Source organism: Hippocampus comes, unplaced genomic scaffold (genome assembly GCF_001891065.2).
Source record: "Hippocampus comes isolate QL1 unplaced genomic scaffold, H_comes_QL1_v1.1 scaffold151, whole genome shotgun sequence".
In the NCBI taxonomy this organism is placed as follows: Eukaryota; Metazoa; Chordata; class Actinopteri; order Syngnathiformes; family Syngnathidae; genus Hippocampus; species Hippocampus comes.
The window spans coordinates 407,305-424,067 of NW_017805591.1; the positions used below are offsets into that span (position 1 = coordinate 407,305).

The window sequence follows — 16,763 nt, forward strand, 5'->3', positions numbered from 1 at the left end:
ACACAGGTTTTCCAGCTACGTCCATGAACATGTACTTCGACTCCCACCTTGTTTGAAACCCCCGGTTCTCAGTGTCCACCTTCCGTTTTGCCATTTTTGATGGGTATCTGAAAGCTAATGTCACTGTTATGGGGACGACTGCTAGACTAAAAAATATTTAAATAAAGCGGCCGACAGCTTGGCGCGTCACCGTTGCATTGTGGGAAATGTAGTATTGGTGCGTGTAAAAGATCTGCGGGCTCTCGGCTTGCTGCGGTCCGCGGGCCGGTTCTAATAATAAATCAATATCATCCCAGGGGCCACTGAAAACATTCTCGCGGGCCGGATTTGGCCCGCGGGCCGGCACTTTGACATGTGTGGACTAGAGCTAGTCGTCCAGGTTTTGAAATAACAAAGCAGCCCCAGAACATGACACTATTTTACACCTCATTCTGAAAAGCCGTACTCCAGATGTTATAGCTTGCAGTGACAACCAAATATATTACTAAATATTTTCTTAACGTGGCATATCAAGGTGCTAGTCATCACTATATGTGCATTCTTTGAAAAGTCACATTATTTGATACAGCTCTTATATTACATCTCATGGAGGTTTACCGAATGTTGCAGGCCTCTCTGGTCAGTGTCCACATCTGGCAAGGATGAATCTTCTCATCTGGCCCGTGCATCATGGTGGCAGGACACCTCCATCTGCCCTGTTAGTGACTTACCTCTGTTGATTTTTCCCTTCCAGAGTCTCCTCAGTTTTATCAGTTAAGGTCTGGGATGCTTGCCGTGCGCTGACAGCTGTTCAAACAGTCTTGTTGCCTTTCAAAGGGCAGATGCTTGCAGCCGAGCGAGTCGTGCTTATTTTCCTCAGGGAGATGCTCTCTGCTGCTGGGCCGACCCAAAACTGAAATGGCCCTTTACCGGGAACAAAAATAAGGAAACTGGAAGACAGCGGCCAGGTCTGACAGATGATTGGTATGTGCGTTTGTGTCATTAGGGTGCCAAAGCTGGTAGAGAGCCAGATGTTGGGGGTGTTGTGCACATGAGACTATTCGGAGACTTAAGTTCTTCACTTGCACAGTGACACAAGTTCCCCAAGAAACAACAATGCAATCATAGATTTGTACATTAAATACCAACAGCAGTTCTCCAACTGGCGCCTGATCATTTCTTCTAGAAAATGTTCAAAATTTACCAACCCAGAGAAATGCATTAAACTTGACAGGACTATAACTAACAGTGTTGGAGAAAATTCACTCAAGCTGACTGCAAATCAAACATTACATTCTTATGAGATTTTATAGACTAAATTCATTTTAACATAACATTTTCCACGCCTGCACTAGAGTGTGACACTCGAGTGGATTTTCACTTTCGTCCAATCACACTCCCACAAAAAAAAAAAAAAAAATCTCAGCCTGTCACAGTCCCAGTCCATAGTTAAAAAAAAAACAAAAAACTCTCCTGTTCTGCTCCCAGTGAAAACGACTGATGGACTAGCTAAGCATCTATTGGGACAAAATGCTTACAGTAATTATGTATAAAACAATATTTTCAAAGGTTACCAAAAATAGAAGGAAGGTATTTAAATTCAACACACAGTACTCCCTGCCTGATTTTGGCTTGCGGAAACAGAATCAATACTGCGTAGTTCCATGTTAGATTTGTCCCATGGATTACTGGTCACGGTGAAGCTTGATACGTTAAGCTTGCTGCAGACGTGGCTTAAATGGGACCAAAAGTGTGTGTGTGCGTGTGTGTGTGTGTCTGTGCATGCGTGTGTTAATTTATCTCCAGAATGTCAAGTTTTCTGTACTGAACAAAGCCATCTTGAGTTATTAACAGTCTGACTAAATCAAAAAATACACTCTCATAATTGTCATCTGCTAGCAATACATGCTTGTTTATGTCTATAGAAAAATTTTGTTTGGCATATTGACACATGAATGCAAGCCCCATCGTACGTGACAAAAAGGACAGCGTCTTGTCGTAGACGTCTGCTCGTATTGAGTGGAGCTTCCCGTTGAAAGACAGTGTTTACATCCCACTGGCAGACCGCAAGGGGATCAATAGCAACCACTCAATTCTCATGCATATACATCTAGTATCTACTCAGCGCTATTATTCCCAGGATGTACGCACCTCCTCATCAGCACTCCCCGCACCAACGGCAACTCTCACCAAATGCTTGTATACTAGTTTTACACCTTGTATAACATCCACATTCTGACCGAAAGATAGGAACACACACGCAAGTGTTAAGTGCCTTTTTCAAGCCGCTCTCAAACTGACCACACTGGTAGTCTCCTTGTGCGTTTCAAACGCTCCAGGGAAAAGAATTACAATATTAATGGTTGGTTGTGTTTGATGTGTTGACTGTTTCCCCTCCTGTGGGGATGGTAGTTTGTTCTCCTAATGTTCTCCCAAGTAAAAGAGACTTTCATCTTGGCAGGAGGGGTGGGGGGGGGGGAACTCTTCAGTGGTTTTTCCCTCCATCCCTTCATCCTTTCCATCAGGGTCAGAGAGAGGGAGCATGGAATGTTACTTGTCATGTATTTGGATTTAGATATGGCCCGTGTGTGGCCGTGCAGTGTGCAACATTTTGGTCACTGCTTCCCTCAAAGTCACATTTCGCTTCATCGCTGTCAAACCAAACCCCGCACGCGTCTGTGCTTTTTCAATAAAAGATTTGTTTTGTTTTTATTGCAGTATTTGAGAGGTTACTCTGATTGCCAAGATCTCTCAGTTATGTCAGTAAGAGCAATCTATTGTCTCACAACTGTTAATTCAACAAATCTGCTGGTGGCATTTATCATTAAGTCAAATGGCAGATGCCATAGGTTATTTTACTTACACATTTTGTAAAAAAATAAATAAATAAATCCTAATGTTCCTAATCGCCAGAACACATGCAAGAGCTTAGTTCAGCAGTCGTAAAGTAATTTTCCTGTTCTTAGCATTTTCTTATTTGCGTTACCTATTCCAAAAAAGCCTCAACAAGTGCTGTTAAGAAGCATATAAATCAATGTTATGAACTAAGTAAGATTCCAGTGTCTGTGCCACATGGACGGTGGTCTGCTCATAAGTCATGGCTTTGTTGTTCTTCTTCTTTTTACACTTTTATGACAATTAAGACATGTTTATGATGCTAATTATTTTTGCATTGTAATTTCATCATACTGTATCTTATTAAAGTTAGCACATGAGTATTTTATTGATTTTTTTTCATGTAAATGCTATATAAAATACAACATATCCGATAGCAGAATATTTCTACTTTTATTATTTTCTGCTGAAAATTTTGTTTCCAAATCAAAACAAATCGGAAATTGACCAGTGTTGTTTGATGGCTTGCGTTTGCCCTTCCGTTGTAATCAGTGTTTTAATGGGCATGGCCTTCATTCTTTCAAGACTTGTGTCAGCTTACTCTCACCCTATATTTTGAAAAACTGAGTACTGGCAAATATTAATATTCTTTTAATTTATGAATGTTACTGCAGACGTGTGTGTGTGTGTGTGTGTGTGTGTGTGTGTGTGTGTGTGTGTGTGTGTGTGTGTGTGTGTGTGTGTCTGTGTGTGTGCGTGTGCGTGTGTGTCTTTCAGTGCCTCTGCAGGCTCAATTGTGTCTCCAAAAGAGTGCGTGTCAGATTGTGGACCACACGAATTGCCGGAGACAGACAGGATCTCTATAAGTCTAGAAGGAGGCTTTTACAGTAGCGGGGGGACACATGTGTGTGTGTGTTAATGTGTGTTTGTGTGCAGTGAGGCATTTTTGCGGTGACCATCAGCACCTGTTAAACAATCAGGAGTCAGAACACATCTTGTCGTCACTGCATCTGCCTCTGTGTCCCACTGTGATGGGCTCGGGGGAGAAGGGTTGGTCATAATGAGACCAAGGCCCAGGGGTGTTTAAAACAACACCCTTGTTTTAACAGAGGCTGCTTTTCCTTTTTCCTCTCTCTGTTTCCTCCCGCGTTCCGCCGCTCTGTCCAAGTACCTGATCAACCTGCATTGCAGCTGCTTCTCATCTCACATCAAAGGGCCGCACACACGTGTGTGCAAATGTGTGTGCGTGCATAGGAAGGAGTCGGGGTAACGGTGGAAGGGGGGATTTCTGGAGATCGAATCGCGTGTTCCTCAGAAGTGGCGCGCCGCATGCACACAGCATCCTTCGCATTGTCCCCCGAGCCCAACAAATCAGTGTCGGGGCCCATCGACATGTCAGAGAGGGCAAACGTCGAGGTTAAACACATGCTGCTCACTCTGTGTGTGTCATTGTGTGTGTTGGGTGTGTGTATGTCTTGTGTCAGACAGACCTCATTACAGCATGTCGCTTTGGTTTTTTTTTTTTGGGAGTCTTCCAGCTGTAGAGAAGCTTGACAAAAGCCAAGTGTGTCAAAAATGCATGGCAGGCTTGATGGCTTTACCTCCTCCAGTGCACAATCTTCTGACATCATTCTGTGACTTTAAGCCATTGTTTGCATTAAAAAAAAAAAGTATTTTATGAAAAATGAAGCAGCATGTCAAGATGTACGCATGCGTGAAAAATTATGTTATAACTGAACTCTTCAAACTTGACACATTACACTTAGGAAGGGAAAAGTTCATTTTAGCTCATGTAACCACTTTTACAAGCTGGTTTCGCATGTTCTAAAACACAAATATTTTTAAACCCTTCGTTTATGTCAATGTAAGATGAATAATGCATTTATTCGACATACTGATTATTTTATTAAATTTATTAAGGTTTTTGTCAAATAATATGAAATGTAATCAGGCCTGAAAGAGAATTTTGTTCATCAGGATGCACAACAATAGGTCTGTTCCGTCCCCAACCGGGGGTTTGACTTTGATGCTAATAAACATTAATATGACTTTGTAGAATTATGAGCTAAGCAAAAAATGTAAATCACATTTATCATCATAGTTCTACAATATTGTGTTTGCTTTATTCTGTGAGAACGAGCTTTTATGTGGATAATTTGTTGTGATACAGATGATTAGTTATGTCTTTTAGGTCTTTTCGCTAATGTTAGTTTGCAAACCTCTTCGTGTGCCAGCTACCATCTTGCCTGGGTGAGTGCAGCTGTTTTTTTAACCATTTTAACTTTTCATTTTGTCTTCACCGTTCAGGAAGAAAAACAGATAGCATCGCCGTATACCAGGGATGGGCAACTTATATGATGGAAAGGGGCCACAATTTTTCAACAGTGCTACTGGGAGGACCGCATTGGACCGCACACTTCCTATCCGGATGTGCTACTTTTTATTCAGGACAAAATATGTGCATGTGTATGTTTTTTACAGAACCAATGAACGGAAGAGTATCTTCATATAATAGAATTTTCACACGCACATTGATTAGAGCCAATGCTCAACTACACAAAATAACCACTGACTGTAATTTCTCTGAATAGCTAAAACAACAACGGGCTTCATAGTTTTGCACCGTGCAACATTGTGCAGAACTGAGATTTGCAAAAGTATTTTAAGTACAGTACTATTACTTTATTAATGCACTAATTGTAATGCTACTACATGTATTTGCTTGACATTCTGACCATGGCCTAACAACCCCGTAAAGGTCAGATCCTTGAATCACCTTCCTGCCTTAAAGGTCAAAGTTGACCATGATCGACCCCATCGCACAAGGGGTGTAAACACTCTCCCCCGTTTTTCTCCTGAGAGAATAGAATTGAGTTTGGGCCATAAATCAAATGCTTTATAATTGGTAGGAAAACAGCCGTCCAGCAGTATATAACCTTTTATGTGTCGTCCCAACTCTTTATTATGGTGCTAATGAGTGGCCAGACATCAGGGTTGGACCTGCAAGCCAACAGGGAAGAAGGGAAGGAGGGAGCACTTTGCTAAAATACTGCTGACTGACCACTCACATAAATACATACACACAGGAACTCAGTGCACTGTCACACACCAGAGGGGACACATATTTCACATATTTACACCAACAGATATGCGCGTATGAAACCAGCTCCTCTCTTACACACACACACACACACACGCACACACACACACACACACACACACACACACACACACACACACACACACACACACACACACACACACACACACACACACAAGCTCAGCAGTGTCCATTACAAACTGCCATTAGTATGGAGATTGTGCTAATTGTCCCCATAGACCACACAGGCAGCGCTTGGCAGGCCTGCTGTGAGGCCGCCGGGCTGGGTCACACAGCAGAGTCCGTTTCACACATCCTTTTGTCTCAGCCGTGACTCTATTAGTGAAATTACGAATCAATCATTGAATAATTATGGGATGCACACATTGGATTGTCTTAATGCTAATAGTACCAATGTTGCATTTCAAAATAAGGCAACGACAGAGGACCACATGATTTATGAAGACTGATGATTTTCATTTAGAATTAGAATCAGAATCAGAAACATCTTTATTGATCAAGTATGTCGAACACACAAGGAATTAGTCTCCGGTAGCATAGGCTACACTGTTATTGCAATAACAAGCAACGACAATAAACAAAGTCATGACATACAAATATCAAAAGACTTTCCGTAATGGGAGGGTACCATTGTGCAGTGGTAGCACTCACTGACAGCTGTGCGATAATGTGCAGAGTCATCGAGCAGAGATAAAGTGATCAGTGGTGCAATACATTACTATGACGGTTGTGCAGTTGGTGCAGATAATCGTTGCACCATTTCTAAGTGACCTGAAGCAGTAATTGTAGTACGACTTGAGGTGTGCAATTATGCAGAAAGTCCTTGAGCGCTTTAAAGTGTCTGGTGCTGTGGAATATTGATCACTGACAATTGTTCAAGTAGGGCAATGAATGGAGTCTGGGTTGGGAATAAGGTAGAGTCTGGTGGGGGCAGGCAGGTGTGGGAAGTGGAGGTGTCCTTTTTGAATCTGCAGAAAATCATGTTCAGATCGTCTGCCAGTCCCGCCAGAACTTCCAAAGGTCTTGTTGGTCCTTCTGAGAAAAAGTTCATGAATCTTGTTTGGAAGAGAACCTAGAGTAGCATGGATCGATGGGAGCGGGGTTCGATGTATTTTGACTAGCACACTTCCCCTTCTTCCGGCGGCGTTTCCATGCTCCGTACAGAGCAGCCTTGTGGGTTTGGGTGTGTTGGCGAAAAAAAGTCAGTGAGTAGACTCTTGCTCTCTATTGCTTAGCAAGTCGTCTCAGTAGGTGGCTTAGAGTCGTCCAAAAAAGAATGAAAATGACAAAAACAAAGACAATAAATACTCGTGAGCGTGTGATCGAGGCCGCCATCCGTGCCGGAGCCGTCTTGGTCTTGATTTGTTTCTTTTGCTTTAGGAACTGGTTTTATAACTGGACATTTTGATATATTTCAACAGCGGACGAGTGGTTAGCGCATCTGACTCACAGTTCAGAGGTCGGAGGTTTGAATCCGGAAACAAAACAAATGTCCTAAGGTGTGAGTGTGATCTTCAATGGTTGTTTGTCTGTATGTCTATACCCTCCCAGGGTAAACCCCACCTCTGTCAGCTGTAAAGTAAAGCCTCTCCTTTCTCAAGAGCACTTTCAAACACTAATTCATGCCCTTGTCACATTCCGGCTGGATTACTGTAATGCACTTTATCTTGGAGTCAGCCAATCCTCCTTTAAGCATCTCCAGTTGGTCCAGAATGCTGCTGCTCACCTCTTGACTGGTACTCGTAAGAGGGAGCACATCACTCCTACTCTGGCATCCCTTCACTGGCTCCCTATACATCTTAGAGTTCTTTTTAAGATCTTATTATTTGTTTATAAATCTTTAAATAGCCTGACCCCACTTTACCTTTATCAGCTCTTCCGCCTCTACGCACCTGCCCAGTGACATTATTTGAGGTACCAAGACCTAAGCGGAGGCTCACAGGGGATCGAGCCTTTTCCGTTGCTGGTCCCTCTCTTTGGAATGACCTCCCACTGAACGTTCGTCAAGCCCCCTTGCTGCCCATCGTTAAAACTCGTCTTAAACCTCAAATTTAAGAGATAAGAAAACCTTTATTTGTCTCACAACGAAGAAATTCCCAATTTGGAGAAATCCCTTTTTTGGGGAGGGGGGGCTTTTGACTCACCATGAGACTTGGTTTTTCATTATACTGTTTTTCTGCTTTCTACTTTTTGTTATTATCTTTGTTATTCATTTTTTGTTAATCATGTCCTGTCATGTTAGTCTGAATACAACTAAGCTAAAAACTGTACTGCAGTATTGAGACTGAGAGTTGTTACCCCAGTGTCTGCTGTTGATCTAATATCTTAGTCAATTCATTTAACGAAATGAAGAATATGTAATACAAAATATACAGCATCTTAGTGAGCATCTTAGTGGAAAGCTGCACAACTTCTAAGCTTTTTTTTCCCCAGATCTAATTCCAAATACATGCGAGAGAACCTCCAAGACCCTCGGACTTTTGGTGGGCCGTTTTGGCTGGTGAGAATCCAGCCGCATTAGCAGCCGCAGCAGCAGCTCAAAGCGTCTGGTGGTTCAAGTAGAAGAGCTTGAAGTGATAGCAGCTCTTGTGTTGACCTCACTCAGGGCGAACACAGGCGAGAACATCTATGCCCGCAGGCAGCGCCGCAGGCCTTTTTGTTCTTCTTCTGTGTTTGCTGACAGTTCGGAGGGGCTTATTGACAAGGATTACATGTTAAGTGTGTGTGGAAGCGATACAGTCATGAGTGCATGCACACATTAGCGCGCCAGTGTGCAGATCTTTGGTCTTTGGCATACTTACACGCCTGTCCCCGTCATCCTGAAATACTGAAGTCATTGTCACTGCAGGTCCAAGTGCACAATTTCAATTGAATGCCTATATCAAAAATGTTGGACTGTCTATTATATATTTACTATGATTATTGACTTTCACGGAACACATGATACAGCCTGCATAGGCGGACACGCAAACTGCATGTAAATAACTACACGACGGTTAAAAGCCCAAAAGTGAACATATCGTTTCATTGGCCTGGGCTGAATCAGTTCTTTTTGTGGGTCTGTGTGGACAGTAGTGGTTTTGACAACACCACAGGAAATAAAAACACACAAAAAAACCCCTCCTATTTGTTTTTTTTAATGTGAAGTTTATATTTGTAGTGTGGCACTTTCAGAAGCATTATATTCTAATATATTGAGCTGTGTTTATAGTTAACACTGTATATGAAGTAAATAGACAACATAATGCTTGTGAACTCATCATAAAATATCTTTTAATCATTTTACATACAACCTCTCTGTTGGTGTTATTCCACAAAGACAAAACACCTTTGAGGCCAGAGTAACGATAAGTCTTGAACATAAAGACAGCGACGTGGTCTTTACTATTTAAGAAACAAAAGGTTGTACAAAAAAGATCTCTCTTTAACTCATCTTTAACTAAATTATCAAATATGCAAATACAATAGATCAATATTCCACAATATATGGAACACATTACAAAATTGACCAATATTAAATTGGCCCCAACACTCTCCAAATAACGTTGGTGCTGTGTAAAGTGTCTCGACACCTGATTATGCTTAACTACTCATCTATTTAGAATCTCACTTTTCATAACTAAAATAATAAAACCCACAAGAGTAAAAACCCAGAACACTCCAAACTTTGAAGCAGACATGCTAAAAACTGGTGACTGGTGAAAAGTGTGTACTGTATCTACAAATTTTGTGAGCTTTAATTATTTATCATAACTTGGGTTGGTTTCCTGACAGAAAACTTCATTGGAGGGATATGCAGGATCTCCACATTCAGATGATTATTATATTCTATGAGAGAGCTTTGTTAAATCTGAGGTGATTTAAGGTCACTTATCATCTCAACTCTGTTTATCAGCAGTTTAAATCCCCCCAAATGACTCTCAATCACTTCCTGTTAAATATGCTGCCTATGTGGCTTACTGGAGATAAGATCCGTCATGTATTTGCTCATCCAGGCAGACACAATAGCGTCCTTTAGGAAGTGTGACTAACCCAAACACAGGTGCATCACAGAGTGCCAGGTGCATTTTCTTTTTAGGTGCCAGCAGCATTCAACACTGTGTTTTGGACAGTATCGGATGTTATCTGGTGAAGTGGTGGGCGGCGGGCCAAGTGGCGGCTTAGCTCTAATGATGTCTTGCGATGAGGCCGAAAGGCTTGAAAACCTTCACGGCGAGGTAAACGACACCCTTCTGACATTCTGAAATGTTCTGACGGGAAAGACGGATGCGGGCCGTTTTTCTGGTCATGAGCCCTGATACAATGTAAGACAATTTTATTTGCTTTCTTGGAGTATGCTGGTGGTTTTAAAGAGCTTTCAACTCACCTGTGGAGTGTTGCGTCTTAATAGCTAATATCTTCACCTGCACCACATGTTGTATGAGGGTTAGCTGTGTGTGCGAGGGAGAAGCAAATGTGGGATTTGTTTCGTTTGGATCAAATTTCAAGATGGCTGGAGTACATGTACTGTCAAACGTATGCAATGGCATACTTACAAATTAGTTTGAAAAAGATCCCTTTGTTAGCCTCTGTGCTGTGTTACGATTCTGTGTTTGCAAGTAATGCGGACAATCACTCTTTTCCATGGCTGATATATTATGTTCATTTTCAATCTCCCTAATGAAAACAAAACGGATGGTTAACGTTTTTCAGAACATGCTCCTTTAGTTGATAATGGCTGCATGACCCCTTGTGTCAGAGTAACTTAAAGAAAGTTTAGAAACTGTTACACACTTTCAAAAAGTAATTGCAGGGCTAATCGTATCCACCAGTAGGCAAGTTACACATGAACTAAGGATAAACTTTATTATTATTATTATTTTTTTTTTTTTATAGGATGTGTCAAGGAAGGGTACACAGAAGGAAGATTGATTCCTTCATGAGAATGAAAAAACTGAGAAGCAGGGGAGACTCACAACTTTGTTTTAACTCAAACAAAGCATTGCATCAGATGGATTCATTGTGTTGACACAGATTCAAGAACTGGCACTGTGATACAATGTGACAGTATATTTCAGAGTGAGTGGCGGTTGATTGTATCACAATGAATGACAGGCCACTGGTAAACTGCTCTTTCTCTTTCCGCACTCGCTGGCTTTCTTGACCCTGTCAGACTGATGGCACGGCAAATGGATTGGCAAAAGGCGGAAATAGGCATCTTATTGCCCCAAGTGAAAGCTCCTTTGCGTCTCACATGCAAAAAAAAAAAAAAATGGGGGGAAGAAGAATGCAACAACTTGACTGAGATGCACCTGAAGTCTGTATCTGGTTGCAGATCAGCAAGGATTTGTCGTGCATGAATAAAGGAGCATCATAAAAGGAAAAGAAATGATTTTAAATGGCATCTTGTTTACATTTTTTAGTTTAGAACTCTTAGGTATTCTTGCCAACAAAAAGGGAGGAAATCCTTTTGGTCAACAAGAAGGAAAGAAAACCTTTACTCCTGACTGATACAAAGGGCTTAAAGTTCATGCTAATGCTACATGAGTATTTTCAGCTCTCTACTTGTCACAATGAAGAAAGCCCCGTGTCCACCGAGCAAGAAAGTTCAGTGTACAGCTTTTTTTGTCGGCAAACGTTCTGAAGGGTGCCATAATAATTTCAGGAGTGCAGAACCACTTTTTGAGACCCTTTGTTTGGTATACCAGCTGCAGGGTTACAAAATCTAAAGGGCAGCGAGATAGAGCCTGCAGATGAGTCAATAGAATCAGTCAGTCACTCGTCAAATCGTTACCAAAGCTGGTCTTTATGTCCTTCAATGATATCTTTTGTGAAGCGTAGTAATGTGTTGATACGTAATGTTGTTAGAGTCCCATGTCATATTGGCAAATGTTTTTGCTAGTTGGTGACTCATTCCCATGACTTCATATTGTTGACTGTTGTAGTTATCCAGTCATTATTCTGTTATGTTTTTTTTTTGTTGTTTTGTTTTGTTTTATGTGAGGAAATTACTGCAGAAAAAGTCTTCAAGCTCCCGTGTAGATTTGCTGTGAGTGAGAACATAAGTAGCTTTATATCACCGCAAATGGCTAAGGACAGCTCCTGACTTGCACTGGCTCTCACCAATCTGTAATTCACTATCACAGATCATTGAGCCATGCATCTCAATGAGGGCCAGATTGATTGGCCGGAACGGCGCAGAGGCAGGGTTCGATCCTTCGCCCGCCGATCTTGGGAAGGGAAACGTGGCCGCAGAGTCGAGCGGCCACCCAGTCCACTCTCCATCAACCACATGATTGGACTCATGCATGCCGGGCCACACCCGCACCTGATTGAACAATTGTGGTGACTAATGGAGAAGATGAGAGAGAGAAAGGGTGAGAGGGAGACTGAGATAAATTTGGGCTTGTGTGCTGATTGACCCGTGGTCAAAGAGGTTATGTCCATTGATCTGTAGGTCAGGAGAGAAAAAGGGATTTCGCCTGAGGTGCCTCAGAATGAGTCCATTTGAGCTTTAGGATTCCCGTCCATTCCCACCAGGAGCTTTTTCATCATCTGATTCCCGAGGACTTGCAGCTGTTGCCTCCCATCGCATGTGGCAGCTCCACGTAAATCCCCAAGAACTAGCGAGGACAAAGGCCAATCAATGAGCCGCAAGAGGTTGATACAGATCTTATTAGTCAATGAATGATCATTAGCGATTTAACGAGGCATCGATTTGTGCAAGGGGCAAAGGTTGCCGTGGTTGTGGCGAGTGTCTTGAACGCATGAAATACAATAGATTGCTTGGTCGGAGGGATATTTTTGAAGGATGCTGGAAATGAGATCGGACGGAGAGGGGCGATTTGAGGTCAAGCCTTGCAGAAGAATTCCTTTGGCCGTGTTCGAACCCGCGCCAGCATTGTCACGCAATTAAGAGAACACAGATATCTCGAAACACCGTGTCAAAGGCGAGTGGACGACATGTTTTCAAAGCGGCTTTGAAAGTGGAGGAAATAAATGAGCTGGTAGCAGATGTCTCACTACGGGGGCCTGTTATGTTGCTCATTAAATACCAAACTTCTCAATAGGCCATTATTTCCCCAATAAAAAAACAAATGGCGGGCCGCATACTCCCCCCGGCCCCCCTCCTCTGTTGAGCTTAGCTCTACCTCACAGACGGCAAAAAGTCCTGACTAATATCCTGCATGATGCTTTTTAAATTGGAAGCAGGCAGTCTCGTCGGGCGTGGCACAGGTGTGGCAGGAGCCGGCGGCTTTTATAGGCCTTTGTCTCCTCTGAAAGTGTGCCAAGGACTTGCCCACTTACCAACTGATGCAGAGTTCGACACCGGGCGTTAATTGAACATTCCCCCTCCCCCCTCCAAATCTCCACATGCCTACTGCTTATATAGAGTCTGTCTGTGCTTGTTACCGCTTTATAGAAGGTTTTCTGATGTGCTTGAAGGAATTGTTTGATGATTGGTGTAATGGTGCCGTTCGGACCGACTTGTCTCAGCACTTTATTGCTAGTGAAAAAGCCAGCTTGCGCAAAGTAAGCACCGTCTCCGCCTCGGTTGTTTGCTTGCGTGTCTCCTGCCATTCAGAGCTGTCTGGTCTGCATCATGTCAATCAAAATTATACCGCGTCCACAGGTTTGTCGCCAGGAGGAACGGGTGGGAGGGGGCCGGTGGGTTTAGCGTCGCTCGTCACTATGTCTCCCTCCGTAGAACAGCCTTTTCATGCCCTGGCATAATGTCAACGGGTGACGTCCCGGCCTGATGTGATGTGGCATTCACTAAAGGTCACGTTAGGCATCTTTGCTCCATCTGCATCTGCTGAAGTGGCAGCCGTCATATGGGCGCTGGCATCGGCCATTACCAGGCCCCTTAGGGGGAGGGAACGTGATGTTTTGAGGATTTTTTTGTCTTTTTTTTTTTTTTTTTTTTTTTGGGGGGGGTTTTGTTCTTGTTTCTGCAGGGTTGAGGCTGAGTACTGGACATTGTGCATCTGTGACCCACTACACATATAGTTTTACAACTGGGGGAGGGGGGAGGCGGACGAAATTTCTACATTCTAGGAGCGCTACCGATAACTCAATTTGAAGCCTCCAACCAGGAGAAGTTTGATGGAATATCATCTGCCACAATTTAGTACACACTGTACGATCTTAATGTATCTGTTATTACTGGTCATACTATCATACCAACAATAACACAACTTGTTCTTCAAAAGTGTTGCTATGATACGTTGATATTTCGCCTTGTTAAACATCACCTGGTGACCCTTTTTTTTTTTTTTTTTTTTTGTGATCTTACCGATATTTCCTCCATGATGTATTTGACGATTGTACTCGCTGTTTTGAAGATATTAATTGGAATTGGATGGAAGTACCTCAGAAGGTTCTGAACAGCTGTTTCAATGCCATTGTTGTACTGAGCAAAATAATGCAGCTCGGAGGTGTGGCTGAGCGGAGGTCTGTGCGGATAGACCTCAACTTCGGTTAATATCGTACTTCTTTTGACATATGAGTAGTTAAGACTTAATCACCTGCTATTTGCTTGCAGCTACTCTAAGTAGTTCACTGTATTTTGCCTCACTTGCTCTAATACTTAGTTACTCAACTATTGATCCCATGCAATAAACATTAACCGATTGTGCTTTATCCATAGTGGCAATTAATCTATCGCTAGACAATGCACTTGTCACCGTCACCAGCCATGTTTTTGCTTATGTTAGGCTTCAAATTACACAGGAATGCAGCCTTTTTTTTTTTTTTAATGTTGCGCTTAAATTTATAATGCGCGACGACACATCGGAAAACTAAGACCTTTCCTTGTGATGCACGTGAAGTTTATAGGCATGACACTTGAAGTAAACAAATGAAGGACATAGTGTATCCTCGACGGCCAAAAAAGGAGGTTCCGAACTGGCGAGACACCTCTCGGAAAGAGAAAGGAAACAATCAGAGACACAGTGAATCCATTCGATGATACGCCCTTCAAACTGGGCAACACCCAACTACGGCGCGCCGGCAATCCATCCGAGCCGGTTGCTGTAGTGAGGGAACCGTTTACAAGCCTCACAAGCAGGTTTTACAGCCTCCCGTTGTGTGTCTGAGACCCCCCAGGCTGAAGAGGGTCTGAGTCTGACTGAAACTGACAGCGTTTATGTGAGCGGGAGAAGGGGGTTGGAAACGTGTAAAAAGAGTGGCGATGGTGGTGGCGGTGGTGGTGGTGAACCAGCCACTGTCACTTATGCACAAGCAGCGACTCAGCAAACACACTCCAACAAAACGCACATTTAATCTGATGTTGGTGCAGATCAGAGGTGAAGGATTTCGGGTGAGGCTGCAGTTGGAGGGGCTTTGGGGAGTGGAATCCCAAAAGTGGACCAATAAAGCACCCGAAAATCAAATCCCATTGCTCTTATCGCGGCACCGTTCTGAGACGTTATCTGTGCAGGTAATGTGGTTATAAATTCAATTTCAGCACCGAGATTTCATTGTTTACTGATGCCGACATGTTCCGGGCGGCGGAGCGCAGAAAGCGCAACAACGTTCGATGCGTGTCGGGAAAAGTCATTTTGGCTTCCGCGAGGGGATGCAAAAACGGTGTGATGGGGGAGGCGGGGAGACAAGGAGAACCGTCACTCTCCCAAGGACACCATTTTCTGTTTTCCACCCCCGTTTTATTTCGAGGATATTTTGTCCTATGTAGTTGTGCATCAACGGGGTACGTCGTGCTATTGATGTTATAGGATGCCTCTTACCAACACATTTTCTTTGAACAAAGTGATAATCGGGTGCTTCCTCGCCACAAACCCTGCTTGTTATAATCTAGTTTAAAAACGATAACCATTGGCTTTCCCTCTTCTGGACAGAGATGGCAAATTAGGTACGTCTTGCCTACTAGCGCTCAGTGACTGATGGCTTTCAGGAGTAAATCACCTCATCTACTAGGTAAAATCTTGATATAGTGGAGCTCCTCAGGATCCCAGCTGGCTGCTTATGGCAGTAATCCATCAGTGGGGCCCAATGGGCCGAGCGGTCCTCCTGGGTAATGTTCCTATTGACAGCCTATGATGTCGCTGACGGCAGGGAGACGCTGTGCTGTGTGTGTGTGTGTGTGTGTGTGTGTGTGTGTGTGTGTGTGTGTGTGTGTGTGTGTGTGTGTGTGTGTCCTCTTTCACTCGTCTCCACTCTCTGTCTGTAGGATACTTTGGTCTCAACAAAGTGTTTCAAACATATATATCAATCCATATATATATTTTTTTTTTTAATATCTGCAGGCGGCAAAGTGAAGGTGCTCTATGATGCCGGGGCTCCAGTGTGTCCAGTGTGTCAGAGCGTTCTGCGACCAGGGGAGCTGCAAGAGCATATGGAACAGGAGTTAGCCAAACTCAGCGAGATTCAAATCAGGTACCACAATCCCAGCAGCCTCAAAACATGTTCATATGTCATGATTGAAATGTCATCATGCTGTTTTATGTATCATGACATACCCAGACAACTTCCAGCATCAATCTATTTTTCTGCTCCGTCGTCCCGATAATTAGTGCAAACAGTATTTCTAACAGTAACACGCACACCCCTGTAGTTTCCTCAAGTGGTATGTCCCATCTTCGCTGTCACCTGTGTGCAATGTTTACAAGCTGCCTCATTGTTCTCTACATATTTCATATTTCAGGCTTCAGCCTCCTGGCGACAAATCATACAGCCGGCAAATAATATCCCACAAATAGATGCTTGGAGGCTAACATGCTTGCTTGTGTACACGTTGGAAGAAACACAAGAGCCACACACGCACACACGCACACACGCACACACACACACACACACACACACACACACACACACACACATTCACACA

The 16,763-nt window shown here is 43.1% G+C and overlaps 1 protein-coding gene across 2 annotated transcripts in view; it reads left to right on the plus strand.

Annotated features, from left to right (window-relative positions):
* The window catches only part of rnf220b (ring finger protein 220b), a 32,034-nt gene that overhangs the window by 5,697 nt on the left and 9,574 nt on the right, over nt 1–16,763 (plus strand). For both annotated transcript variants that reach the window (XM_019880189.1, XM_019880190.1), the window contains exon 3: nt 16,183–16,312. In XM_019880189.1, the coding sequence (XP_019735748.1) occupies nt 16,183–16,312 (130 nt within the window). The remainder of the gene's footprint in view (nt 1–16,182; nt 16,313–16,763) is intronic.